Source organism: Cetorhinus maximus, chromosome 1 (genome assembly GCF_964194155.1).
Source record: "Cetorhinus maximus chromosome 1, sCetMax3.hap1.1, whole genome shotgun sequence".
NCBI lineage: Eukaryota > Metazoa > Chordata > Chondrichthyes > Lamniformes > Cetorhinidae > Cetorhinus > Cetorhinus maximus.
In genome coordinates this window covers 163337922-163365022 of record NC_135879.1, presented here as the reverse complement: position 1 = coordinate 163365022, position 27101 = coordinate 163337922, and the positions used below count along the sequence as shown (strand labels likewise).

The window sequence follows — 27101 nt, the reverse complement described above, 5'->3', positions numbered from 1 at the left end:
GAACGTTTTTGAAAGTATTCAGAAATAATATAGGTCAAACATTTAGAGGGTCATACACTAACCCAAAACAGTCAGCATGGCTTTAGGATCATGAGGTCATGATTACTGAATTTCTTTGCAGAAAATTACAGACCAGTAGGCAGATTTCAAGTAGTATTTGATACTGCCCCACACAATAGGCCCATAAGGGAGTGAGGTTGGTAGGTAACAACTGAGTAACAGAGCAGCCAGTTACAAATGGAATTACACAAGGTTTGAGTGTTGGGCATTCAAATAATTTGAGGAAGAAATTGTGCCCAGTGTATCAAATTTGCGGGCAATACCTGCAAAATAGGCGTTATAAAGAACTTAACAGGTTTCAATAAATGGGATTCATGGTTATTAGAAATGCCAAAATAAAATGTTATGATGGTTAGGCCAGATGGACCAAGTGTCCTCTCTTGTCTAAAGCTGTGCTCTAAGTTAATTGCTGACAATGAATTAAAGAAATTTGTGATTTTTGCTTAGAATTACAGAGCGTATGTCTTATTAATTACCCACCTAAAATGTTAATGAAAAGTTCATAGAACTCAAATGTCAGCAATGGCTCCTTTGGTTTTTGAAAGTAATCTGCTATTGTCTTGAACACATCTCTTTCAAACCCGGAGTACATAGGTCGGTTCAATTCACTTCCATTTGGCCCTAAAAGAAAAAGGATAAAATAGAATGGTTACACATATGGGTTCTCAGCATAAAATCAAACAACATACTAAGATATCTATGCCAAAATGAGGACTTGCAGAGCAATTAATTCAAAAGCAAGAAACTTGGGCCTAAGAGTGGAGTAGTAATATCTTGGTTAACAGTTGAAAGCTTAGTTAAGCCCTTCTGGGAGGAAGAGGGCATAAGACCGGCCATCCCTCCCTCACCTCTGCTCTCATGTAGGGTAATGACTAGTTCTCAGCTCACTCAAGAGCCTTGGGATTATTTTTTTTTTTTAAAAAGTCTTCCAAATCTTATGAACGTCCCTTTCTCTTGCCACTGCAGCACTGCTATCTTTAAATGAGTCTCGACCCAGGTAAACAGCAGCTAGAGGCACATATTTCAGTTCCTTAGCTGCATGTCTAGGAAGGGCCATATAAATTTTGATGCCAAATAATAACTTTATATTTGTTATTTGAATATGAAATGGAGGGTACATTGGGAGCTGGGTGAAGGAAGAAGAGACAAGTGGAAGATTTGCCAGGCATTACCAGGATTTGGTTCATTTTCCAACCCTGCCTGGTAGGGAGGCAGTGGCAGACTATTAATCCAGGGTTCAAATCCCACCGTGGAGGATGGTGAATTTGAATTCAATTAAAAAATTTGGAATTAAAAGTCTAAATGATGATGACCACGAAGCCACTATTGATTGTTGTAAAAACCTATCAGGTTCACTAATGTCCTTTAGGGGAGGAAATCTGCCACCCTTATCTGGTCTGGCCTACATGTGACTCCAGACCCACAGCAATGTGGTTGACTCTTAAATGTCACCCAGTTCTCAAGGGCAATTAGGGATGGGCAATAAATGCTGGCCCAGCATTTGCTTCTTTTGCAAAACACTTTAAAACTGTATCCTCTGGTTCTTGATCCGTTTACGAGCAGGAACGCTTTCTCCCTATCTACTCTGTCCAGGCCCCTCATGATTTGAAAACTTCTATCATGTCTCCTCTCCAAGGAAAACAATCTCAACTCCTCCAATCGTTCCTATTAACTGAAATCTCGCATCCCTGGAACCATTCTTGTAAACCTCTTCTGCACTCCCTCCAATACATTCACATCTGTCCCATGGCGTGGCGCCCAGAATTGTACACAATACTCCAGCTGAGGTCTAACCAGTGTCTTATAAGGTCAACATAACCTCCCTGCTCTTGTACTCTATGCCCCTATTAATGAAGCCTAGAATGCTGTATGCTTTAGAAACAGCTCTCTACCTATCCTGCCACCTTTAATGACTTATGTACTTATACTGTCTCTCCATGGTCTTTGTGCTAAAGTGCATCACCTCAATTCTCCGCATTGAACTTCATCTGCCTACTACCAAGGTGTCAATGTCCTTTTGAAGTTGTACATTGTCGTCCTCAGTTTACAATTCTCCCAAGTTTTGCATCGTCTGCAAACTTTGACATTGTCCCCTGCATGCCTAGATCATTTATATACATCAGGAAAAGCAAGGGTCCCAATACTGACTCCTGGGGAACTCCACTACAAACCTTCTTTCAGACCAAAAAATACCCATTAAACATTGCTGTTTTCTATCCACAACCGTTTCCTATCCCTCAGCCAATTTTGTATCCATGTTGCTACTGTCCCTTTTATTCCATGACCTATAACTTTCTTCAAGTCTGTTGTGTGGCTCTGTATCAAACGCCTTTTGGAATTCCATATACACATCATCAATGGCCTTGCCCTCATCAACCATCTCTGTTACCCCTTCAAAAAAGCACCAGCAAGTTAGTTAGACACGATTTTCCTTTAACAAATCCATGCTGACTCTTCTGAATCAACCCACATTTTTTCATGGGACTATTAACTCTATCCCAAATAATTGTTCCTAGACATTTCCCCACCACCGAAGTTAAACTGACTGATAAAACTGTTACTTCTGCCCTCTCCAGCATCAGGAATTTTGAAGTATAGTCTCAGCTTGATGTTAAATAAACCTATTATCTACAATATACAAAAATTACACTGCATTGGGTGCAGTGAACAAATCGTGGGTTAAAACTATTTCCACCTTCAAGAACATTAATTACAGCAACTAAACCAAAAGCTGGGTGACCGCTTTGCAGACCACCTTCGCTCAGCCCTTCAGACCATGAATTCCCTCCTCCACCTCGACCCCTTTTAAATCCAATCTTTTCCCCAAGCGGCCCCCACCAAATGCCATCTGTCACTTGTTCTCAAGTTTTGTTTTCAGAGCACTGACCCTTGTTCTGCGATTAACACATTCTATCTTACCTTTATGTCACTATCAGTTTTTTAGCCCTTAGCACTACCATGAAACACTCCTTTATCTCGTGTCCATGAAATCTTTGTCAAACCTTTCCTGACTCCCGCCTATCCCTGACCTTCTATTTTGCTCCACCCCCTCTTAAACAGTGTAAAATATGTCACATTTCCACCTCGAGATCTGAAGGGGTCACACGGACTTGAAATGTTAAACTGTTTCTCTCTCCACAGATGCTGCCAGACCTGCTGAGTTTTACCAGCATTTTGTTTTAATTTCAGATTCCCAGCATCTGCAGTATTTTGCTTTTAAAAAGGCCATCAGTCAGCTTTAATACAAACTCTGTTTTAGGACCATTGCTATTTCACATCATCTCCAACCCAAGAAAGCCAATAAAATTCTTCTGCTCTCATTTAAATCAGGAGTTTGTGTTATGTGCCTATTTATAATTAATGGCTACAATGTGGCCTGAAGTTTCCACTCTGGTTACATTCTTCCGGAATGCAACCTTAACAAACTGGGACCAAAGATATCCTCCTAAAGGCGATGGGGTAAAATATACCTTATAACTGGCAGATAGTGATACACTACTCTCAAAACTATACCATCTAGTGCATTTTCTGTCATTTGCGCCATAGCAATGCTGGGCACAAGGAATACAGTCTGGGCTGCACAGTCTACATAAGTGTTTATGCTAAGGGATAGCTTTTACTTTAAAAATCATTAGCATCTAGCTCTGAAGTCATCAGCATGTTGCATTGTAGCAGGGACCTCTGTTAATGTTGAAATTGTGCTGCATAGAATACATGCTTTAAGTTGGTAATTAAGTGCAGCTATCCCCAAATGGGGATGAATTAGGGAATCATTGCAAGAGTATATAAACCAGTTCATTCCAAGAGTCTGGCTGTAACTGGGAGAATCTGACTTTATTTTGCTCTCTGAAATAAACCCATTTTAAAAAGGCACAGGCTAGCTTTAGGCTTACTCTTGCTCAACATACAATTGTTGGAATTAACACTCAGGACTATCAGTTGTTCGCCAGCATCTCCCTGGCAGATTCGACTTGAGCCTACCTAAACTATGCAAAATGCATGAACTCAGTCAGGGATGCACCACTCATTCAAGTGGAAATGTAACAACAACCATAAAAGATTAATTGAGCTTCAGCAAAAGTGGAAAATCCTGGTTTACGTGTCTAATTCATCTATGGGAGTATCATTGTATACAAAGTCACAAAACAAATTATAGACAACTACTTTAATACTTACAATTTGCCAGACACCTCATGGCTGACAGAACCCAGTGTGGAAGCTCTTCTGTTTAAAAGAGGGAAGTTAATCATTTTTAGTACTCTGTATACACCAGAAAGAGATTTAAGGAAATGTCATTGAAATTTTTTTTTTTAAGATTTTAAATCCTGTAGGTGTGAATGTTTAAAGGATTTTTACTGTTTACAAAGTCTTGAATATTTTATTTCCTCCAAACCCTTTTAAAAGAAAAGAAAATCTATAAACATCACTATATGACAAGGATTCCTTTGTTTTATAGGAGCTTTATTTAATTTCCACATCCTTCAAGTCAGTAAAAGCACTTTCAGGTGTAGTACTAAACCATACAGATCCAGAAATCATGAGTTTCCCTAGAATTTGTTAATCTCAGCTGGGCAGCATCGCAATGCTTCACTTAGTCTTGCTGGTCTGGAGTAAGGAAGAGAAATATCCTATTTGTTCTCTTCATTCCCAGATAGCAACCCCGGCTGGAAGTTTGCGTGTTTAGATATCCTGCAAGGACCAACTTAGGCTTTGACTGGCCATGCTCCAGAATAGCCCGTTACATTTGAATAACCAAGCTACCTCTTGAAACTAAAGACTTGGGCAAAGAATTGGATGACCACCAGCATTCATGCATCCATGACGAGCATTAGTTAGTATTTTAAGGACAGGTTAAAAAGGGAGGAGGGGAGGTAAAAAAAAAATCAAAACTGCAAGTAGGCAGCTTGCTCCTCTTAATCAGGATCTAAGAATTTTTGACAAATATTCTGCTCATTTTCAATAATGTTGGAGATCAGCATTTCATTTTTGAAGAATTTGAATTATGTAAGAATACATACCCAGTTTATTCTCTAGAATTACTACTCTTTGTTTATTAATGTGGTGAACATTATAGATGATATGCTTAGGATTGAGCAGTTTAGAATCCAGCACTCCATCCAGAGAATCAAGCCCTAGAATCTTCTGCAAACTGAAAGACAAGACAGGTCAATACAATTTTCAACCATTATTCTTTTTATCCTAGAAGCAAAGGATATAAATAGTAATTTGTAAGCTTATCCTAAATTTAACAGTAATTATTTTACAATCTGCCCCTTAATAGGAAGGAAAAAAAAATGTAAAAACTAGATCTAATGGCATTGCTCAGTATACCACATTTTTAAAAAAAAAAAATTCTCAGGGAAAATTTTTATATTGTTGGATAGATACAGGGTTGTAGCTGTACTGGAACAGCTTGGTTAGGAGCACAGCTAGTTCTGGGGCACAAGTCTTCAGTGATGTTGGTGGTGCCATAAGCCTTTGCTGCAGTGTGCTAAGCCATTACTTGATACCATGTATAAAAGGCTAGCTTCTGTGATGCTGGGAAACATCAGAACAAGGCAGAGATGGATAATCCACTTGGCACTTCTGGCTAAAAGATGATTGCTTCAGCCTTGTCTTCTGCACTGATGCACTGGCCTCCACTATCATTGAGGATGGGGAGCCTCCTCCTCCAGTTAGCTGTCCAAGCATACATTATTATTTAAGGCTGAATGGGGTATGACTATAGAGGTTTGATCTAATCTGTTGTTTGTGGGATTGCTTAGCTGCTTCTGCCATTTAGCATGCATGCAATTTGGTTTTTCACCTTCAAGTTGACATTTCATTTTTTTTTTAAATCAGGTACATCTGGTGCTGCTCCAGGTATGCCCTCTTACATTCCTCACTGGCGCAGGATTGGTCCCCTGGATTGACAGTAATACTAGGGTGAGGGACATGCTGCCTAGGAGATTGTGATGGAATACAATTCTGCTGCTGCTGCTGATGGCCCACACCACCATATCCAGTTTTGAGCTACTGGATCGATTCTGACTCTCCCATTTTAGCACAGTGGTAACACCATAGAAGAAGAAGGGGGTTCTCAGTGAAAAAAAAGACATCTCTGCAAGGGTTGTGTGGTGGTCACTCCTACCAATGCTCTCAGGGACAGATACATGGTAGGTACAATGAGAAGACAAGGTCAAGTAAGTTTTTCTCCCTCGGGTAGATCTCACCAAGCCATCTGGCAACTTTGTCTTCATGATTCAGTCATCTCTAAGTAGTGGTGCTACCGAACCACTCTTGATGACGGATATTTAAGTGCCCCACCCACAGTACATTCTGCATTCCTTGCTGGTGCTTTTTCCAAGTGGTGTTCAACATGAAGAGTATAGGTTAATCAATTGATGGAAAGCAGGTGGTGATATTCAGCAGAAGAATCCTTGTCCATGTTTGACCTAATGTCATGACACTCCATGGGGTTTGATGTCAATGTGGAGGACTCCTGGGGCTACTTGCTAGAGAGATTATACACCACTGTACAACCACCACTTGCTAGTTATGTCCTACCAATGGAACAGGGCAGGCCCAAGGATGGTGTTAAAATAGTTTGGTACATTGGCTGTAAGATATGATTATGCCAGGGCTGTTGCTTGACTAGTCTGTCAGATAGCTCTCCCAATTTTGGCACAAGTGCCCACACATTAGCAAAAAGGGCTTTTCAGCATCAACTGGGCTGGGTTTCTAGGCCAATGCCTAGAACCTATCAACCTGAAACATTAACACTCTTTACATATCCACAGACCCTGTTGCCCTGCTGAGTATTTCCAGCAATTTGTTTCTATTTCACAGCAAATATGCTTTTTGAATATTATATCCTAGAAAGGAAGTAGTAACATCAAAATCAATTGCCTTACTAGGAGAGTGGGAGTCCAGGAGAAGGGTGAAGGTGATAATGAAGAGCAAGAAAAGAAAGACTTAACATACTGTGCTAGGGTCATTGATTTCCAGATTTCTTCCACAGTTCCTTGGGAAACCTCTTCCCGATGTACAATTTTACATTCTGACACTTCTCCAATTGCAATGCTGTGGCGCTTGTGCCACAAGTCAGAATTCTGCAATAAATCACAAAGGGCAGTTGAATGGCTGTAAAAACAATTCATATACAGGGCTTGTGAATGATTAACCTTTGAGTTCTTTTAAAAAAATAAATACAATAATGAAACTGCTGATAGACAAGTCATAAGCACACCCATTGTAGAAGTTTCCACTGGGAAGAACATAAAACTGAATGTTTTAAACTATTTTCAGCCATATTTGTAACATAGCCTATATTGTCAAAAAGCTAATCAATCATCCACCCTTCACGAAAGACCCAACATGAAGTGTCTCAAACACAAGCATTTTGCATCTCTCAAATCGTACATCAAGATGCTGTTTTGTGTGGGTTGTGTCATTTGCATGTTTATGGATAGTTCTTCTAGCAGACATTCAATCTTATTGCTTTGAGCTGCCCCTCCCAGAGGGTTGCTGATGCTTCATCGTTGAATATACTTAAGGCCGAGAGAGAGAGAGAGATTTTTGGTCTCTCGAGAAATCAAAAAGCATGGGGAGCATACAGGAAAAGTGGAGTTAAAGCCCAAAGATCAGTCATGATCGTATTAATGGCAGAGGAGGTTCAACAGACCATTTGGTCTATTGCTGCTCTTATTTCTTATGTTTGCCTGTGTTTTAAAAATTCCACGGGCATGCAGACTAGACGGACAGCGGACAAAAATCGGAAAGAACATTCTGCTTCAACTTTGGCATCCTCAGCCCAGTTGATCCTGCAAAGTTTTCCCTCACTAATACCTGGAAATTAGTGTCAGGGTAAAGGCAACTGTCCTACAGCCTAGTCAAGCAACCGCCCGACATTCACACATTCAGGGCAGAATTTTACCCTTGGCGTGCAGGCTTGGCAGGGACGGCTTCCCGACCACGATCAGCAACGCACTGCAATTTCACGCTGGCGGGCCAATTAAGGACCGCCCAGCGTGAAAGGCAGCTGAGGAATCAGCTAGAAGGGCCGGGCGGGGACATGATATCTGCTGGGTCCGATGGTAACCCAGCGGCCGATTCAAAACCGGCCCAGACAGCCCCAAGAAGGCTGCTACGGAAGGATGCGGAAGTGAAGATGGATCCAGTTGCATTTGGACACTGCAGGCGAGAGGGCAGGTCGGCAGGGCAGTCGGCCCCACATTTCCCGGATGAGTGTCTTGCTGCTCTCCTGGAGGTTGCAGCCAGGAGGGAAACCCTTTTCAAGAGGCAGGGGGAGCACCCCCCTCACTCCCAAACTTACCAAAAAAGCCTGGGAGGAGGTAGCATCCAGGGTCAACAGCCACGACGTGGTGAGGCGCACATGGGTGCAGCATCGGAAGCGCTTCAACGATCTGCTGCGATCGGGAAAGTGAGTACAGTGTTGACAATGGATCTTTTTGCAGAACAGTTAAGAGCTGGCCACCCCCCTGTGGACCTCAGAGGTGTTAGAGTGAGTGGAAAATGTCAATGAGGCAGGAGCTGGCCAAGGGAGTGAGCCATGGCTGCTTGGACTGAGTGCCCTGCGGCACCAGGTTCACAAATCAGCTGAGCCCTGAGAGGTGTTCCTCAGGTGGGGTTGGCCATGGTGCAATGGCGCTGCAGGTAGAGAGAGTAGGTTGATCAATGCTCCTCTATCCTTTAAGGCATCCCATAAAAATATTGAGGGGTCAAGGACTGGCGGGGTACCCCCACACCTCCTAATCCTCATGCGTTACGAGCAAGAGGCCCTGGAACTCGAGAGGCGCCATGCACCTTGGTCAAGCGGCCGCAGTGAAGTTGGGATGCCAGACAGAGGTACAAGTGCAGTGCACGGAGGTGAGAATGTCAGCTATTGCAATCATTCTAGTGTTGTCTCTATAGTGATGTGAGCCTCGAACCTGGAATCCCCATTGATAATGGTAAGACAAGGGCACCATGATGCATATCTTCTCTCCAGGGTGACTGGCATGCACAGTGACAGTGTCATGACTTAAGCTAATGACATGTCCTTCTTGCCCCTTTTAAGCTTACCAGGAGTTATGAGGAGCCTGAAGGCCCGCCCGACCCTGGAGGACCACCATGCTGAGCACGCACATGCGTCACACCCTCCGTCAAGCAGGCACCAGCACTCGGTGGGCATAAGATCACTGGTGCACATTGGTAAGGCCACTTCATACTCACTTGAGGTGCAGGCGGATGCAGAGTGTGCCCAGCGCGCCAACAGGTGGAGGACTGCTAGGGACCAGGACAATGCTCAGTCGACAGTTAATGATGGGCCTCTGGAGTCGTCCATAAGGCAGCAGATGCTGGAAGTCCAGCGGGGTGTGCAGGAGGATCTGGCAGAGATACATGAGGGAATGCGTGCCATGGTGTCCACAGCGGAGAGTCCCTGCGGAGCATGACCACTGCGTTGACTCTCATGGCTGAGTGCAATGCCTCCTCCATGGAGAGAGTGATGACTCTCATGGAGAGGCTGCTCTGGGGGCTCAATCAGGGGTCCCTGGGGCTGCACTCTGAACTGCAAGCCCTCACACCAGCAATGCCCTCAGCTGGTCAGTGTCAATGTGGGAGATGGATTGGGCACAGTATCCCAGCTGGGTGCACGGCCATCTGTGGTGAGCAGGGAGGTTCAAAGTGACCTCACATTGGCGCACAAGCTACCCGTCTGTGGGCTCCTCTCAGGGTGCTCTGGATGATGCCAGTAGTTCCTTCGCCCCTCTACCAGTGACCATGGCATATGATGAGGCTGCGACAACTGGGGAGATGCCAGCTGTAGCATTGGCCACTCCCTTCCAGTCAGGGCCTTCACAGACTCCACAGGCCAGAGGACAACCGCCAAGGTCATCAAGGCCAACAAGACAGCAGACTGTCTCTAATGTCAGTGCCAGCAATGGGGAAGCACCTAGGCGTAGCACCCTCAAACATAAATGTAAAGCACCTTAAGCATAAGACTGACTTATTACTCATAATATTTTGTTCCCCCATTTTGGTGCGAAATTTTTCATGGTGTGATTAAAAACATTGGTTAATGTTCATTTCAGCTCTTTTTCACATTCACAATTAAATGAGGTGTTATTTTGTGCTATTGGTCTCTGTATGCTTCATTTATTCTGTAGGTGCAGGGTAGGCCATTATGTAATGATGGACGTGCCTCCTGAAATTTTATTGCAAAAGCAGAGTGTATATTGTTGGCCAAGGAAATGGCCCCGTCAGTGATCGAGTATGGAGCCTGCAGCCCTGGCATGTGGTGGTGGATTTTATTTGGTAGGCTAGCTGAAGGAGCATTGGATCAAAGCATCCCCAGTGTCCCTGCCTCCCTGAAAGTTAACTAGGTCAGTGCCCATGCTCTCAGCATTCTACTCACCTTGCTCGTCCTCACTACTGGACTCATCCTCCGTTGCCTGTGCAACTGTCAAGATCTTCTTCCTCCACTAGAACCCCCTTTCCAGTGCCAGGTAGAGGTTGCATACTGTGCTCTACAGTGGCAAGCTCTGGGGGGGATTGCAGTCCACCCCGAATGGTCCTAGCATTGGAAACACATCGTAAGACCTATGGTTCTCTCTACCACTGCCCTTGCATGGGGGCATGGCTCCTGTTGTACCACTGCTTGTCCTCTGCTCTTGGGTGGCGGAGAAACATCATGAGTCACCTTTTCAGGGGATAGCCCTTGTCCCCAGCAGCCATCCATCCAGTCAGGCTGGAGCACTGAAGAGCCTCGGCACCAGGGAGTGCCTCAGGATGCAAGCCTCATGGGAGCTGCCAGGGTACCTTGCACAGACTTGCAGAATCTACTTCTTGTGATCATACACTATCTGCAAATTCATGGAGTGGAATCCCTTCCTGTTGACAAAGGCGCCTGGCTGACCCACTGGTGCCTTGATGGCCATGTGTGCAGTCCATTGCACCCTGGACATGGGGGAACCCAGAAATCACTGCAAAGCCTCTGGCTCGCTCTGCCTGGCTGGCCTTGCCCATATGGTAATGAATGTAAAAGTCAATGCACACCTGAACATAGTTTCTATCACAAGCTTGACGCAACTGTGGACAGCTGATTGTGCAAAGATTCCCCATTGAGCCCTGGAAAGAGCCGGAGGCATTGAAGTTAAGGGCCATTGTGACCTTCAGCGCCACTGGCATGGGGTGTCCACCCACACAGTCGGAGCTGATCTCAAGCCCGATCCTCTGACAGATGGAGGTCACTGTCTCCCTTGAGAGATGGATCCTCCTTCGGCATTGAACCTCAGACATTGAGTTAGCTGCATTGCTGCCTGTAAACCCTGGCAGCAGGATAGTGGTGTCTTCTGCGGCCCCTTCCGCCTTGGCCTTCCTGTTGGCCCTTGTGCCTGCACTTCTCCTCCCACAGGTCACTCCCCTGGAAGCTGTGTTGGGACACCAGGCCTCCTCTCCCTTCTGCCCCTCTCTTCCTCCTCCAAGAGGGTGCCTCCAGCAGAAGCCACAATCCCCATTACTAGGGTAACAGAAAGCTGTCTGATACCTGCGAGGGCCCACGCGGTCTGAAACCTCAGGGGGCCTGGACAACAACACAGAGTCCTGAAATGAAGGTTAGGAATGCTCAGAATGCACCTCTGAAGCAAGATGAAGCTGTCAGTCCACATAAGCAACCAGCAGCAAGTTTGATCCAAAACTCCTCATTACTCACATTGACAATGCCACTGACCCTTCTTACCCCATGGATGAGCTTTTGCTAATTGTGGCCTGCCTGTTCAACGGCCAAAAAAAAATCACACGGGCTACGTAAAGTCGGAGACAATTAGTGTCTCAAGGTCCTTAACTGGCCTCTCAATTAATGGCAGGCTCACCTGTCTCCATCACACGCCCACCTAGCGAAATATTGCACGAGTGCACGTTGGCATCAGCACACTCAGCCAATGTCATCGCGTGTTGTTTCATGCTCGAGCGGGTTGGGCACATGCGCACTCGCAGAGTGAAAACTTCTGCCCTCAGAAACCTCTTTCAGCCAATGTACCAGACTCATCCATCACCATTCCCAGTTATATCCTAACCTTCCAGAATGGCAGTAAAATAGTATACAGTCAAGAACAAGTAGCACTGGGGCATCCTCAACAGAATCTAGGCCATTGCACTCAGAATCAGGTCAAAAGTGAGCAAGGAAACCTTCTGATTACTTACTGCCCTGCCTCAGTCAATGAGTCAGTACTCCATGTTAATAAGGTTTGGAAGAAACAGAGAGTAAGGGCACAGAATGTGCTCTGGATGGGGTGCTTCAGTGTCAATCACCAAGGATGACATGGTAATGCCAGCACTGACCAAGCCCTGAAGGACAAAACCAGTAAACTGGGCTTACAGTGGGGGAAAAATCTTATTTGGCCTCACTTGTCACTAATCAGTTGTATGTACATGGTCTGATCAAACCAGGTGACCAACCATGATAAAATGGAGTCTAGAAGAGCATGCCAAGAGCAGCAGAAAATGAATCTGAAATTAAGGGGAGTCGGTGGCATCGTGGTATCGTCGCTGACTTGTATTCCAGAGACCCAGGGCAATGTTCTGGGTTTGAATCTCACCACAGCAGATGGCAAAATTTGAATCCAATTAAAAAAAGTCTGATTAGTCACTGATGTCCTTTAGGAAGGACACAGCAATGTGGTTGACTCTTTAAAAATGCCCTCTGAACAAGGGATGGGCAATAAATGCTGGCCTAGCCAATGTCCACATCCCATGAATGAATTAAAAAAAATTAAAAACCTGATGAAGCCACAACATAAAATTACATGCAAGTACAATATTATAGGCAGAGCTCAAAAGATCTCACAACCAATAGCTCAAAGCTCTGCAGCCTGGCACTTTTCAACAAATAATGGATGAACACCCCACCCCATCCTCAACAATGGCAGAACCAGCAGTTAAGTGCTCACAACCTTCTTTATCCAAGTAGACAATTGTCTGGGCCTCCTCCAGAAGTTATCATAGATGTCAATCTTTCGCAAATTTGATTGACCAAGGAACAGTTGAGTGCATTGACAAAGCAAAAGCTATGACCAGGGCTTAGTCAGTGCTGGCACTACAACACCCTGCTGTGACGAAGACTCGAGTTCTAAAATGAGCTCCATCTCAAGCCAAGCTGTTTTGGGACAGCTACAACACTGACACCTACAGTGAAAAATTGCCCAGGTATGCTCTGCCCCACCAATTACTGCCCCATCAGCAAAATAGAGCACGTCACATGGCAGTGTTATCAAGCAGTACTTACTCACCAACACTTGATAGGAGTTTGCCAGGACTATACAGCTTTGGCTCAAACATGCACAAAAGAGCTGAATTCCAAAGGTGAGATGAAACTAAGATGACAGGGGGAGGCGGTGGCATAGTGGTATTATCACTGGACTAATAATCCAGCCACCCAATTTCGAATTCCACCATGGCAGATAGTGGAATTTGAATTCAATCATTAAAAATCTGGAATTAAAAGTCTAATGATGACCAAACAACCTTTGCCGATTGTCAGAAAATTACCACTGGCTCACTAATGTCCTTTAGGGAAGGAAATCTACCATTTTTACCTGGTCTGGCTTACATGCGACTCCAGACCCACAGCAATGTGCTCAACTCTTAAATGCCCTCTGAAATGGACTCAAGCCACTCAGTTGCATCAAACCGTGGATGGACCACTTGGCATCGATTTAGACACCAGAAATGACAACAGCAAACTTAGCCCTGTCGACTGCAAAGTCCTCCTTACGAACATCAGAGGGCTTGTGTTGAAATTGGGAGAGCTGTCCCACAAACTAGACAAGGAACAGCCTAACAGTCATATTCACAGAATCATGCCTTACAGACAATGTCCCATATCATCCAAGGGTATACCCTGTCCCACCAGCAGGACAGATCCAGAAGTAGCAGCGCAATGGTATACAGTCAGGAGAGAGTTGCCTTGGGAGTCCTCAACCTCCGGACTCCATGAAGTCTCATAGCATCATAAGCAAGGAAACCGCCTGATTACCATGGACTGCCCGCCCCTCAGCTGATGAAGCAGCACTCCATGTTGAACACCACTTGGAGGAAGTACTGAGGGTGGCAAGGGAACAGAATGTACTCTGGGTGGGGGACTTCAAAAACAAAAAAAAAATCAAACTTGACCTCATCCTCACCAACATGCCTGCCGCAGATGCATCTGTTCATGACAGTAGCAGTAGCAGTGACCACCACACAGTCCTTGTGGAGATGAAATCCCATCTTCGCATTGAGGATACCCTCCATGTTGTGTGGCACTACCATTGTGCTAAATGGGATAAATTTCAAACAGATTTAGCAACTTAAGACTGGGCATCCATGAGACACTCTGGGCCATCAGCAGCAGAATTGTATACAACCACAATCTGTAAACTCGTGGCCCAGCATATCCCCCACTCTACCATTGCCACCAAGCAAGGGGATCAATCCTGGTTCAATGAAGAGTGCAGGAGGACATGCCACGAGTAGCACAAGGCATACCTAAAAGATGAGGTGTCAACCTGGTGAAGCTACAGCTCAGGACTACTTGTGTGCAAACAGCATGCAATAGGCAGAGATAAGCGACCCCACAATAAGTGGATCACATCTAAACTCTGCAGTCCTGCCACATCCAGTCATGAATGGCTGTGGACAATTAAGCAACTCATTGAAGGACTAGTCTCCACAAATATCCCCATCCTCATGATGAGGGAGTCCAGCACACCAGCGCAAAACATAAGGCCGAAACATTTGCAACTATCTTCAGCCAGAAATGCCTAGTGGATATCCATCTCAGCCTCCTCTGGAGGTCCCCAGAATCACAGGTGCCAGTCTTTAGCCAATTCAATGAACTTCATGTGATATCAAGTAGTGGCTGAAGGCATTGGAAACAGCAAAGGCTATGGCCCCTGACAATATTCCGGCAAGAATACAAAATATTTGTGCTCCAGAACTTGCTGTGCCTCTAGCCAAGCTGTTCCAGTATAGCTACAACACTGGTTTCTATCTGGCAATGTGGAAAACTTTCCAGGTATGTCCTGTACACAAAAAGCAGGACAAATCCAACCCAGCCAATTATCACCCCAGTCTACTCTCGATCATCTGTAAAGTGATGGAAGGAGTCATCAACAGTGATACCAAACAGCACTTACTTAGCAGTACCCTGCTCATTGATGCTCAGTTTGGGTTCCATCAGAGCCAGTAGGGTCCTGACCGCATTACAGCCTTGATTCAAACATGGACAAAAAAGTTGAACTCCAGAGGGGAGGAGAGGGTGGCTGCCTTGACATCAAGGCAGCATTTGACTGAGTATGGCATCAAGGAGCGCTAGCAAAACTGGGGTCAGAGAATCAGGGAGAAAACTCTCCCCTGGTTGGTATCTTACCTAGCACAAAACATGATGGATGTGGCTGTTGGAGGTCAACCGTCTCAGTTCCAGGACATCACTGCAGGAGTGTCCTAGGCCCAGCCATCTTCAGCTGCTTCATGAATGACCTTCCCCCCCATCAAAAGGTCAGAAGTGAGCATGTTTGCTGATGGTTACGCAATGTTCAGCACTATATGCGACTGAAGTAGGCCATGTCCAATGCAGCAAGACCTGGACAATATCCAGGCTTGGGCTGTCAAGTGGCAAGTAACATTCACACCACACAAGTACCAGGCAATGACCATCTGCAACAAGAGAGAATCTAACAATCACCCCTTGACATTCAATGGCATTACCGTTACTGAATCCCACACTTATCAATATCCTGGGGGCTTATCATTAACCAGAAACTGAACTAACCATATAAATACTGTGGCTACAAGAGCAGGTCAGAGGCTAAGAATCCTGTGGTGAGTACCTCACCTCCTGGCTCCCCAAAAGCCTGTCCACTATCTACAAGGCACAAGTTAGGAGTGTGATGGAATACTCTCCACGTGCCTGGATGAGTGCAGCTCCAAAAAACACAAGAAGCTCGGTACCAGCCAGGACAAAGCAGCCTGCTTGATTGGCACCACATCCACAAATATTTACTTCCTCCACCCACTGACAGAGTGGCAGCAGTGTGTACCATTCACAAGATGCACTGCAGGAACTCACCATGGCTCCTTAGACAACACCTTCCAAACCCACAACTCCACCATCTAAAAAAGGACAAAGGCAGCAGATGCATGGGAACACCACCACCTGGAATTTCCCCTTCAATCCGCACACCATCCAGTCTTGGCAATATGTCACCATTCCTTCATTGTCATTGGGTCAAAATCCTGGAACTCCCTCCTTAACAGCACTGTGGTTGTACATACACCACACGGGCTGCAGCAGTTCAAAGGAGCAGCTCACCACCACCTTCTCAAGGGAAATTAGGGATTGACAATAAATGAGGGCCGAGCCATCCCTTGAATGAATAAAAAACAACTTTTGATATCAAGGCAGCATTTCGCTTAGTTTGGCGTAAAGGAGCCCTAAATAAAATCGAGGTCTCCACTGGTTCAAGTCATATCTAGCACAAAGGAGAATGGTTGTGGTGGATGGTGAATTATTTCAGCTCCAGGACATTGTTCCAGTAATTCTTTAGAGCAGTATCCTAGGCCCAACCATCTGCAGCTGCTTCAATGGCCCTCTCTCTATCATAAGGCCTGATGTGGGGATATTCACTGGTGATTGAAGTACTTTGTTCCATTCAACTCTTCAGATAATGAAACAGTTGTTCCCAACATGAAGTAGGCTCTGGGGCCATATCCAGGCTTAGGCTGATGGTGGCATGTAACAACTGTACCATGGAAGTGCCAGACAATCAATTATCTCCAATGAGAAACCAACCAGCTCTCATTACCTTCAACATTCTTGGGACCACAATTGATGAGAACCTTAATTGAACTGTAACAACAGATCAGAAGCAGAGGGACTCATGATCTACAAAATGCAAATTAGGAGAGTGATGAGATACTCTTTAGGTACTTGGAAGAGTGCAGCTCCCACACTGAAGAAGCTTGACAGGATCAAACACTCCATTTGATCAGCACCCCATCCATCAACTGTGTAACACTGTGTGCACCATCTACAAGATGGACTGCAGTAACTTGCCAAGACCTCCTCAACATCACCTCCAAAATTCTCCACCTCCAAGTCTCACGCAACTCTCACATGGAAATATAATCATTTTTCCACATGATCTCAATTCTATAGCATGTTTTACACCTCAAAAAAAAGTTATATAAAAGTACAATTTAGTGTGGAGTTTTCAATATTTAACGAGTTAGGTACGAGGCTGAAGTGAAGGTCATTGGATATGTACAGTATATACATTTTATAGACAAAATTTGAATTGCAACTGAATGATAATCTAAAATACAAATAATTTCTAAAACGTCTTACCAAAATTATAGGCCTTACTGGGACAGGGCCTGGCTTTGGAATATCATAGTCATTCCAATTTGGAAATTTAGGACGTGTGTCACAAATTAAATGGGATGTTTTTTTCGGGTAAGGCTTCAGAGGAGAGGATGGAGGAAATCTGCAAAATAAAATGCATGCATCATGCAATTAATCCATTTACACAATGGTTAACGATTGTATATTCTGCAACAACTTAAATTGACAAGCGGGCTGGTGATTTTTTTTTTTAATTGTTTCATGGGACGTGAGCACCACCGGCAGGCTAACATTTTAGGTGGTGACAAGTCACCTCCTTTCTTCCATTGCAGTCCATCTTGCGTAGGTACACCTATAATGCTGTTAGGAAGGTAGTTCCAAGTTTTTGTCCCAACCACACTGAAAGAATGGCAATTATAGTATGAAGTCAGGATGGTGTGAGACTTGGAGGAGAGCTTACAGCTCGTAGTGTTCCTATGTATCCGAGGCGTTTGACTGGAAGACTAACTGGATTTATACTACACAGTAGCATTAGTGCAAGTAGATTTTGCTTCACACCAACATATATTAACAGTTAGTGCTAATACAGTCTGCATTCAGAATCAGGGCCTGAGCTAACAATGAATTGAAGCAAAAAGATGCCCTGAAGTATGTATGGGTCTGCTTCATTCAGTTTGGGCCAACAAATTTACATTACAGAGATAAAAACAAAAAACTACTGCGGATGCTGCAAATCCAAAACAAAAACAGAATTACCTGGAAAAACTCAGCAGGTCTGGCAGCATCGGTGGAGAAGAAAAGAGTTGACATTTCGAGTCCACATGACCCTTCTACAGAACTGAGTATAGTTAGGAGAGGGGTGAAATATAAGCTGGTTTGAGGTGGGGGGCGGGGGGAGAGAAGTTGAGGGTGGGGTGGTTGTAGGGACAAGCAAGCAGTGATAGGAGCAGATAATCAAAAGATGTCACAGACAAAAGGATCAAAGAGGTGTTGAAGGTGGTGATATTATCTAAGAAAAGTACTAATTAAGAATGGATGGCAGGACACTCAAGGTACAGCTCTAGTGGGGGTGGGGTGGAAAGATTGACAAGGTATTAGTTGTAGATTTAAAAATAATGGAAATAGGTGGAAAAAGAAAAATCTATATAAATTATTGAGAAAACAAAAGGGAGGGGGAAGAAACGGGGTGGGGATGGGGGGAGGGAGTTTAAGATCTAAAGGCCTGAACAATCCCCATCCACCACTACTCTCCTCCGTCTGGCTGAACTTGTTCTCACACTGAACAATTTCTCCTTTAACTCCTCTCACTTCCTCCAAATAAAAGGTGTGGCTATGGGTACCCGCATGGGCCCCAGCTATGCCTGTCTCTTTATGGGGTATGTGGAACATTCCTTGTTCCAGTCCTACTCTGGCCCCCTCCCACAACTCTTTCTCTGGTACATCGATGATTACTTCGGTGCTGCTTCATGCTCTCGTCGGGACCTGGAAAAATTTATTAATTTTGCTTCCAATCTCCCTCCGTCATTTTCACATGGTCCATCTCTGACACTTCTCTTCCCTTCCTTGACCTCTCTGTCTCAATTTCTGATGATAGACTGTCCACCAATATCCATTACAAGCCTACCGACTCCCACAGCTACCTCGACTACAGCTCCTCACACCCCGCTTCCTGTAAGGACTCCATCCCATTCTCTCAGTTCCTTCGCCTCCGCCGCATCTGTTCTGATGACGCAATCTTCAAAAACAGTTCCTTTGACATGTCCTCCTTCTTCCTTAACCGAGGTTTTCCACCCACGGTCGTTGACAGGGCCCTCAACCGTGTCCGGCCCATCTCCCGCGCATCCACCCTCACGCCTTCTCCTCCCTCCCAGAAACATGATAGGGTCCCCCTTGTCCTCACTTATCACCCCACCAGCCTCCGCATTCAAAGGATCATCCTCCACCATTTCCGCCAACTCCAGCATGATGCCACCACCAAACACATCTTCCCTTCACCCCCCCGGTGGCATTCCGTAGGGATCGTTCCCTCCATGACACCCTGGTCCACTCCTCCATCACCCCCTACTCCTCAACCCCCACTTATGGCACCTCCCCATGCCCACGCAGAAGATGCAACACCTGCCCCTTCACTTCCTCTCTCCTCACCAAGGGCCCAAACACTCCTTTCAAGTGAAGCAGCATTTCACTTGCATTTCCCCTAACTTAGTCTACTGCATTCGTTGCTCCCAATGCGGTCTCCTCTACATTGGAGAGACCAAACGCAAACTGGGCGACCGCTTTGCAGAACACCTGCAGTCTGTCCACAAGAAAGACCCAAACCTCCCTGTCGCTTGCCATTTTAACACTCCACCCTGCTCTTTTGCCCACATGTCTGTCCTTGGCTTGCTGCATTGTTCCAGTGAAGCCCAACGCAAACTGGAGGAACAGCACCTCATCTTCCGACTAGGCACTTTACAGCCTACCGGGCTGAATATTGAATTCAACAACTTTAGATCTTAAACTCCCTCCCCCCATTCCCACCCCGTTTCTTCCCCCTCCCTTTTGTTTTTTTCAATAATTTATATAGATTTTTCTTTTCCCACCTATTTCCATTATTTTTAAATCTACAACTAATACCTTGTCAGTCTTTCCACCCCACCCCCACTAGAGCTGTACCTTGAGTGTCCTGCCATCCATTCTTAATTAGTACTTTTCTTAGATAATATCACCACCTTCAACACCTCTTTGATCCTTTTGTCTGTGACATCTTTTGATTATCTGCTCCTATCACTGCTTGCTTGTCCCTACAACCACCCCACCCTCAACTTCTCTCCCCCCACCCCCCACCTTAAACCAGCTTGTATTTCACCCCTCTCCTAATATTACTCAGTTCTGTTGAAGGGTCATGTGGACTCGAAACGTCAACTCTTTTCTTCTCCACTGATGCTGCCAGACCTGCTGAGTTTTTCCAGGTAAATTTACATTACATTTGGTTTGGCTAAAGCTAATCACTTACAATTGCAAATTTATGAATGTATAGTTAAATATGTACCTCTTCTCTTGCCCAAACATTTACCTGGTTTCACTAGGATTGGACTGTGGGTCTTTGTGTGATTGATATTATGCTATTAGGATAAATTCAACAGACAATGGAAAGACCTCCAATAAAGCTTGTTCTGGAAATGAAGTCAATCTAAAAACAGCTAAGGGAAAAGGGTAGCTCCACACATGCCACATCAACTTGGAAGGTTTATCAGACTTTATGGCGAACACATGGGTTGGGGGGAGCAGAGAGGGGTGGTGCGGAAGTGCAAAAAATGCTGAAGGCATGAAGACCCATGAAGAGGGTCAGACGTCATCTTTGCCTTCTCATCCAGATGGGAAAACCTGGTCGAGGGCAAGAGAACCATCTGGGGAAATGTTGGCATAGTGGTCACGTCACTGGACTAGTAAACTAGAGGCCCAGGTTAATGCTCAGGGAACATGGGTTCAAATCCCACCAAAGCAGCTGGTGAAATTTAAGAGAATCGAAGGTTATCAGGGGTAGATGGGAACGTGGAATTCAAAACAGGCCAGCCATGATCTTGATGGATCGCAGAGCAGCCTTGAGTGGCTGAATGGCCTACTCCTGCTCCTATTTCATATGTACATACACCCAACCATCTTCAGCTGCATCAATGACTTTCCTTCATCATAAGGTCAGAAGTGGGGATGTTTACACAATGTTCAGCACCATTTGCGACTCCTCAGATACTGAAGCAGTCTATGTCCAAATGCGGCAAGACCTGGACAATATCCAGGCTTGGGCTGACAAGTGCCAGGCAGTGACCGTCTCCAACAAGAGAGAATCCAACCATCACCCCTTGATGTTCAATGGATTACCATCAATGAATTCCCCACTATCAACATGCTGGTAATTACCATTGACCAGAAACTAGAACTGGACTAACCGTATAAATGCTGTGGCTACAAGAGCAGGTCGGAGGCTAGGAATCGTGCGACAAGTAACTCACCTCCTGGCTTCCCAAAGCCTGTCCACCATCTACCAGGCACAAGACAGGAGTGTGATGGAACACTCCCCATTTGCCTGGATGAGTGCAGCTCCCACAATACTCAAGAAGCTTGACACCGTACAGGACAAAGCTGCCCGGTTGATTGGTGCCACATCAACAAACATTCACTCCCTCCACCACCGACGCACAGTAGCAGCAGTGTGTACCATCTACAAGGTGCACTGCAGGGATTCACCAAGGCTCCTTCAACAGCACCTTCCAAACCCACGTCCACTGCCATCTAGAAGCACAAGGGCAGCAGACATCACCACCTGGAAGTTCCCCTCCAAGTCATTCACCATCCTGACTTGGAAATATATCACCATTCCTTCACTGTCACTGGGTCAGAATCCTGGAACTCCTTTTCTAACAGCACTGTGGACGTACCTATGCCATGCGGACTGCAGCAGATCAAGGCGGCAGCTCACCACCACCTTAAGAGCAATTAGGGATGGGCAATAAATGCTGGCCCAGCCAAAGCGCACATCCTGTTAATGAATAAAAAAAAGTTTGTATCTTAAGCACAGTGCTGCCTAGTTTGAGATTTGTAAATGATTTAACTCCATTAACAGGGATAGCTTAGGATTATGATGAATTTACAAGGCATTGTTTACAATTACAACTGGTTGGTTTACAACAGGCTGAGAGAATATGAATCCATCTTTTACAAAGACGACAAAGCATGTGGTGTCATATTCAACAGTATCGAGTTTACGCAATGTTGGGGGGTGGGTTCATTGTGACCTGGGCCATTAACAAATAAGCTATTGGGCATGAAGGGAAAAGCCCCAGTTATAGGATCCAGTGATGGGAGGAACTTTTTAAATACAAACAAAATTTGTAACAAGTTTAGCTTTTGCGAATATTAAAAAATTACAAGAACATTACAAGTTGGAAGCGAAAATGGTACCTACCATTTAAAAAGGAAAGAGAATACGAAGAGGAGATCACAATTTGAGAAATATATGTCATGTGAAAAAACTTCACAATTAAAGGGGGAGCAATGATTGGAAGGATGATTAGAAAATGAAAATACCAACAATATCAACCATTATCAATATGCTATGAGGAAAATGTTTCTGAACGGAAGGAACAAAATGAAACCCAGCATTCAGTTCAAGAGTGACATTGTTAGCATGGGAGCAAACTGCCCATCATCAGAATAGCCATTGGATTGAAGTGAGCCAATGAGTAGGATAGTAGTAATTTACTGTTTGATATTACTGAACAGGGATGAATGAAAGTTTGATTGCCTATCTGAGATGCATCAAACAATAAGTTTTCTGTTGAGACACAAGAATCAAAGGGAGATTCAGTAGGAACATTTTGGCATCTCAGCAATAGCCACAGCGAGTGAGCAGTAGGCCTTCGTTTCAGATGCATATGTCACAAGAAGAAAATGAATTAAACAGTTAATAATTGTGCCATACCTGTATAATCTATTATTATCTTCAAAATCTTCTTTTCCCCATCTTCCCTTTATATCTTCAATCACGTGATTTTTTAAGAACTTTTTGAGTAACTGCACAGTCTGATAACGAGAAACTTCAGGCCCAAAATTGTGATTACTTTTAAGCAATTCATGTAACCAATCAGCACCCTCTGAGGCAGTAAAGCAGCGATCATGAGTACGGAAGTGAAGACGATGCTTCTTCAGGGGCATCTTGGCTCGAAATAACTCGATGGTTTCATTCCACTAGGAGACATAGGAGGAAAAAAGTAGTCTAACCTATTCAGACTAGCAGAGGCATTTTCAAAAGTAAGAATTGAGGTACACACTACATCCCATCATGTCCAGGCACATCACTTGATGAAATTACATGTTTAAAAACTGTAAAGAATAATTTAAAAACTTGGAAAAACTATAGAAACAGGAAGCAATTTAATCCTAAAAGTCTGTTTACCTTTTAATTAGATCATGATTGGCTTATACCTCAAATCAACCTTCCTCTATAACCTTGCTCAACAAAAGATATTGATCTCAAACATGAATTTCAATTGGCCCAGCACTGACAGGCTTTTTCAGGTGATGGGCAAGTACTGCAACTCAACTGTAAATTGGAAATGTGCAAAGCAAGTTTATTGAATTCAATATTGGTTTAAACAGCTCCACTTCTTGTCCTCAGTTGTATGAGCTGGTAAAACAAGAATATCTACAAGACTGGTATAAACAGAAATAAAGCTTTCAGGACAAGCAGCCAATGTAATATCTTCAAATTAGGTAAAATAAAGAATATGTAAACCATCTCCTTTACTCTGTCAAAACACAATATTCAGTCATTCCAGCTGAATCAATGAAATTACAGACAGAATGGCTGAAAGTAAAGTAAATGAGAAAATCTCCCTCAATTGCTCAGGGGACAACTTAAAATACTGTTAAGATGCCCATTTCAATTCCAAACTGACCTTAGCCAAGGTTTCAGGTTTGTCAAATGCAGAGGACAGGGTGAAACCACTCAGGAACAATGCTGAAAACTGCCTAGGCCTCTATCCTCACCAAATTCTTGCAGCATCTTCACCTCCTAGTCTTCCATTCCCATCCTTCTTTCCCCTGCCTTATTTAAAATCCATGCTTACTACCTCAAACTCCAAAGTTGATTTCCTCAGGTGTTCTCCCATAGCAGCAAATGACTCAACCAGACTTCAAACCTTTGCTCAACTCCCTCAATTAATTTGACTTAACTGCACCATCACACTCAGTCACTTCCTCAAAACTTTCCAACCTACACCCATAGCCACCACATTTCTCCCAAGACATTCATCACCAAGGCTGTCCCCAGCTATTTCCACATCTCCTCTCTGCCCACATGCCACTGCTCTCTCTATACCACAACGATCTTCCATTTATCCAAGAAAAATACCTCCCCAACTTGCTCACTTATTCATCAACTCCAATAATTTTTCTTTCCGGCCCTCTAACACCAGTCATCACTGACTTGCTTTACCAGTTCCTTGCCCTTCTTCTCCTCAGTAAAGTGACAGCAGTGTAAAGAGCGGAGCTAACACATTCAAAAGAGAAACATAGCTTGATATCACAAGGAAACAGGCAAGCAAAAGGCAAGGGTTTGGGATCTGGCTTCCTGGAAGTGACGTGAGGTCACAGGACACGGAGTCACTTGTGTGTAGGGGAGAGGGTGGAGTTTTCTGGCACTTTTTAAAATTGATCTAAACTGATCAAATATAAACATTTAAGAGCCAAAGCTCAGAGATATTAAGTAGGTGAGCAGGTTGGTGAGTTCTAAGGGTTTTTTTCCTCTCTAAACTGGGGCAATAGCTTAAACAGCTACTGGGAAGATATATGTATTGCACTAAATTTAAGGCTTAACCAGCTGAATAACTTGACTGTCGAGTGATATTTCCAAACATTAAGTTAAAATAAAAACAATAAAGATAGCAGGACACTGATGTATTGCTGCTGTAGCATGTGGGTGGTGGACACCAGTATGATCCATGGCAACCACATCTGAAGTATCTGCAGCTCAAAGAACTTTGGCTCAGAGTTAGAATCATAGAATGGTTACAGCACTGGAGTCCATGCAGCCCATTGTGTCTGTGCTGGCCCTCTGAAGCAGTAGTTCACCTAATGCCACTCCCCTGTCTTTTCCCCATAGCGCTGCAATTTTTTCCTTTTCAGATAATGATCAAATCCCCTTTAGGGAGCCTTAATTGACTATGTCTCCTCCATAATAGTCAGGCAGTGCATTGCAGATCTAAACCACTTGCTGCATGAGGGCTTTTTCCTCATGTTGCCATTGCTTCTTTTACCAATCACCTAATCTGTGTCCTTCATTCTCAATCCTTCCACCAATGGGAATAATTTCTCCCCAGCTACACTGTCCAGGCCCCTCATGATTTTGAATATGTCTATTAAATCACCTCTCAACCTCTCTTCTCCAAGAACAGTAGTCCCAATTTCTCCAATCTAGATAACTAAAGTTCCTCACCCATGGAACCATTCATGTGAATCTCTCCTGAGCCCTCTCTAATGCCTTCACATCCTTCCTGAAGTGTGGTGCCCGGAACTGGATGCAATATTCCAATAGAGTCCGAACCAGTGTTTTATTAAGGTTTATAGAGAATTGATGAGCCGGGATCTAAGCTTCGGACACTGTGATGCATTCAGGGAGGGGGATGTTACCTGGACACTGTTCCAGGAGGCAGTCACACCCTTTAGGTTAGGTAATTCAGATTTGGTGCATGATCAGGGGCAGGAGGGTGTGACTGCAAGTGAGGCAGATATGGGGATACAGCAAATAGCAGTGAAGGAACCTCAGCCCTTGCACATTTCCAATAGGTTCAATGCTGCTCATGCAGCTTGTGTGGATGAAAGCAGGGACTGCACCCAGGATGAGCAAACTGATCACAGGACCATGGTGCAGTAGACCATTCAAGTGTGGGAAGTAAAAAGGAATGTAGCTGTAGTAAGGGGCAGTATTGTTAGACGGATAGATACAGTTTTCTGTAGCAGTGAGCACGAGTCCCTGTCAGTGCCAGGGTTAAGGACATCTGCTCTGTGGAGAGGAAATTGCAATGGGAGGCAAAGGATCCAGTTGTTGTGGTCCACATGGGTACCAATGACATAGGACGACTAAGAAAGAGGCTCTGCTAAGGGAGTATGAGCATCTAAGAACAAATTAAAAGGCAGAACCACAAAGGTTATATTCTCTGGATTGCTAACTCAGCCACAAGTAGATTGGCATACAGTAAATAAGATCAGAGTTGAATACCTGGCTCAAAGATTGGAGTGAAAGAAATGGGTTTCGAGAGAGAGAAACAATATGGTAATGATGGCCAGAGTGCGACAGGGAGGGACAGAACATACAAACAAGAGTGCACTAGCAAGTAAGGTCAGCGTGAGGAAAAAACGGTAAAAAGACAAAACTGAAGGTTCTTTATTTGAATGCATGTAGCACTCATAACAAAATAGATCAATTGATAGCACACACAAAAAAATGAGTATGATATGATAGTCATTGTAGATATGTGGTTACAAGGTAACCAAGGCTGGGACCTCAATATGCAAGGATATTTGACATTTCCAAAAGATAGAAAAAAAGGAATAGGAAGTGGGGTAGCACTTAAAAATGAGATCAGTACTAGAGTGAGAAATATTCTTGGCTCAGAAGATCAAGATGTAGAATCAGTTTGGCTGCAGTGAGAAATAGCAAAGGAGAGAATTCACTGGTAGGAATAGTTTATAGGCCCCCTAACAGTAACTACACTGTAGGATAAAATATACAGGGAGAAATATTGGGATTTGTAACAAAGTTACTGTAGTAATTGTGGGCAATTTTAACCTTCATATAGATTAGACAAATCATATTGGCAAAGATAGCCTAGAGGATGAGTTCATAAAATGCATACAGGATGGTTTCTGAGAACAATACTTGAACCAATCAGGGAGCAGGCTATTTTAGACCTGGTAATGTGTAACGAGATAGGATTAATGAATGATCTCATAGCAAAGGATCCTCTAAGCAAGATTTATCATAACATGATTGAATTGTAAGTTTAAGTCAATTTAAGGGTGAGAAATTTGGGTCTAAAACTAGTGTCTTAATTTAGGCACTTAGAAGAGCAAGACAACAGACTTGGCTAAAGTGGAAAGGTAAAATAGGTTTAAAGGCAAGGTGGCAGAGATGCAGAGG

At 44.2% G+C, this 27101-nt stretch overlaps 1 protein-coding gene across 1 annotated transcript in view; it reads right to left on the bottom strand.

Annotated features, from left to right (window-relative positions):
* The window catches only part of LOC144684913 (DEP domain-containing protein 1B-like), a 48570-nt gene extending 25062 nt beyond the window's left edge, over positions 1 to 23508 (bottom strand). Inside the window, exons 1-7 of the mRNA XM_078549323.1 lie at positions 23358 to 23508; positions 22884 to 23149; positions 17426 to 17564; positions 7024 to 7151; positions 5079 to 5209; positions 4237 to 4284; positions 541 to 681 (exon numbers count right to left, since the gene is read on the bottom strand). Of these exons, the coding sequence (XP_078405449.1) occupies positions 541 to 681; positions 4237 to 4284; positions 5079 to 5209; positions 7024 to 7151; positions 17426 to 17564; positions 22884 to 23116 (820 nt within the window). The 5' untranslated portion in view covers positions 23117 to 23149; positions 23358 to 23508. The remainder of the gene's footprint in view (positions 1 to 540; positions 682 to 4236; positions 4285 to 5078; positions 5210 to 7023; positions 7152 to 17425; positions 17565 to 22883; positions 23150 to 23357) is intronic.
* Between the last annotated feature and the right edge of the window lie 3593 nt (positions 23509 to 27101).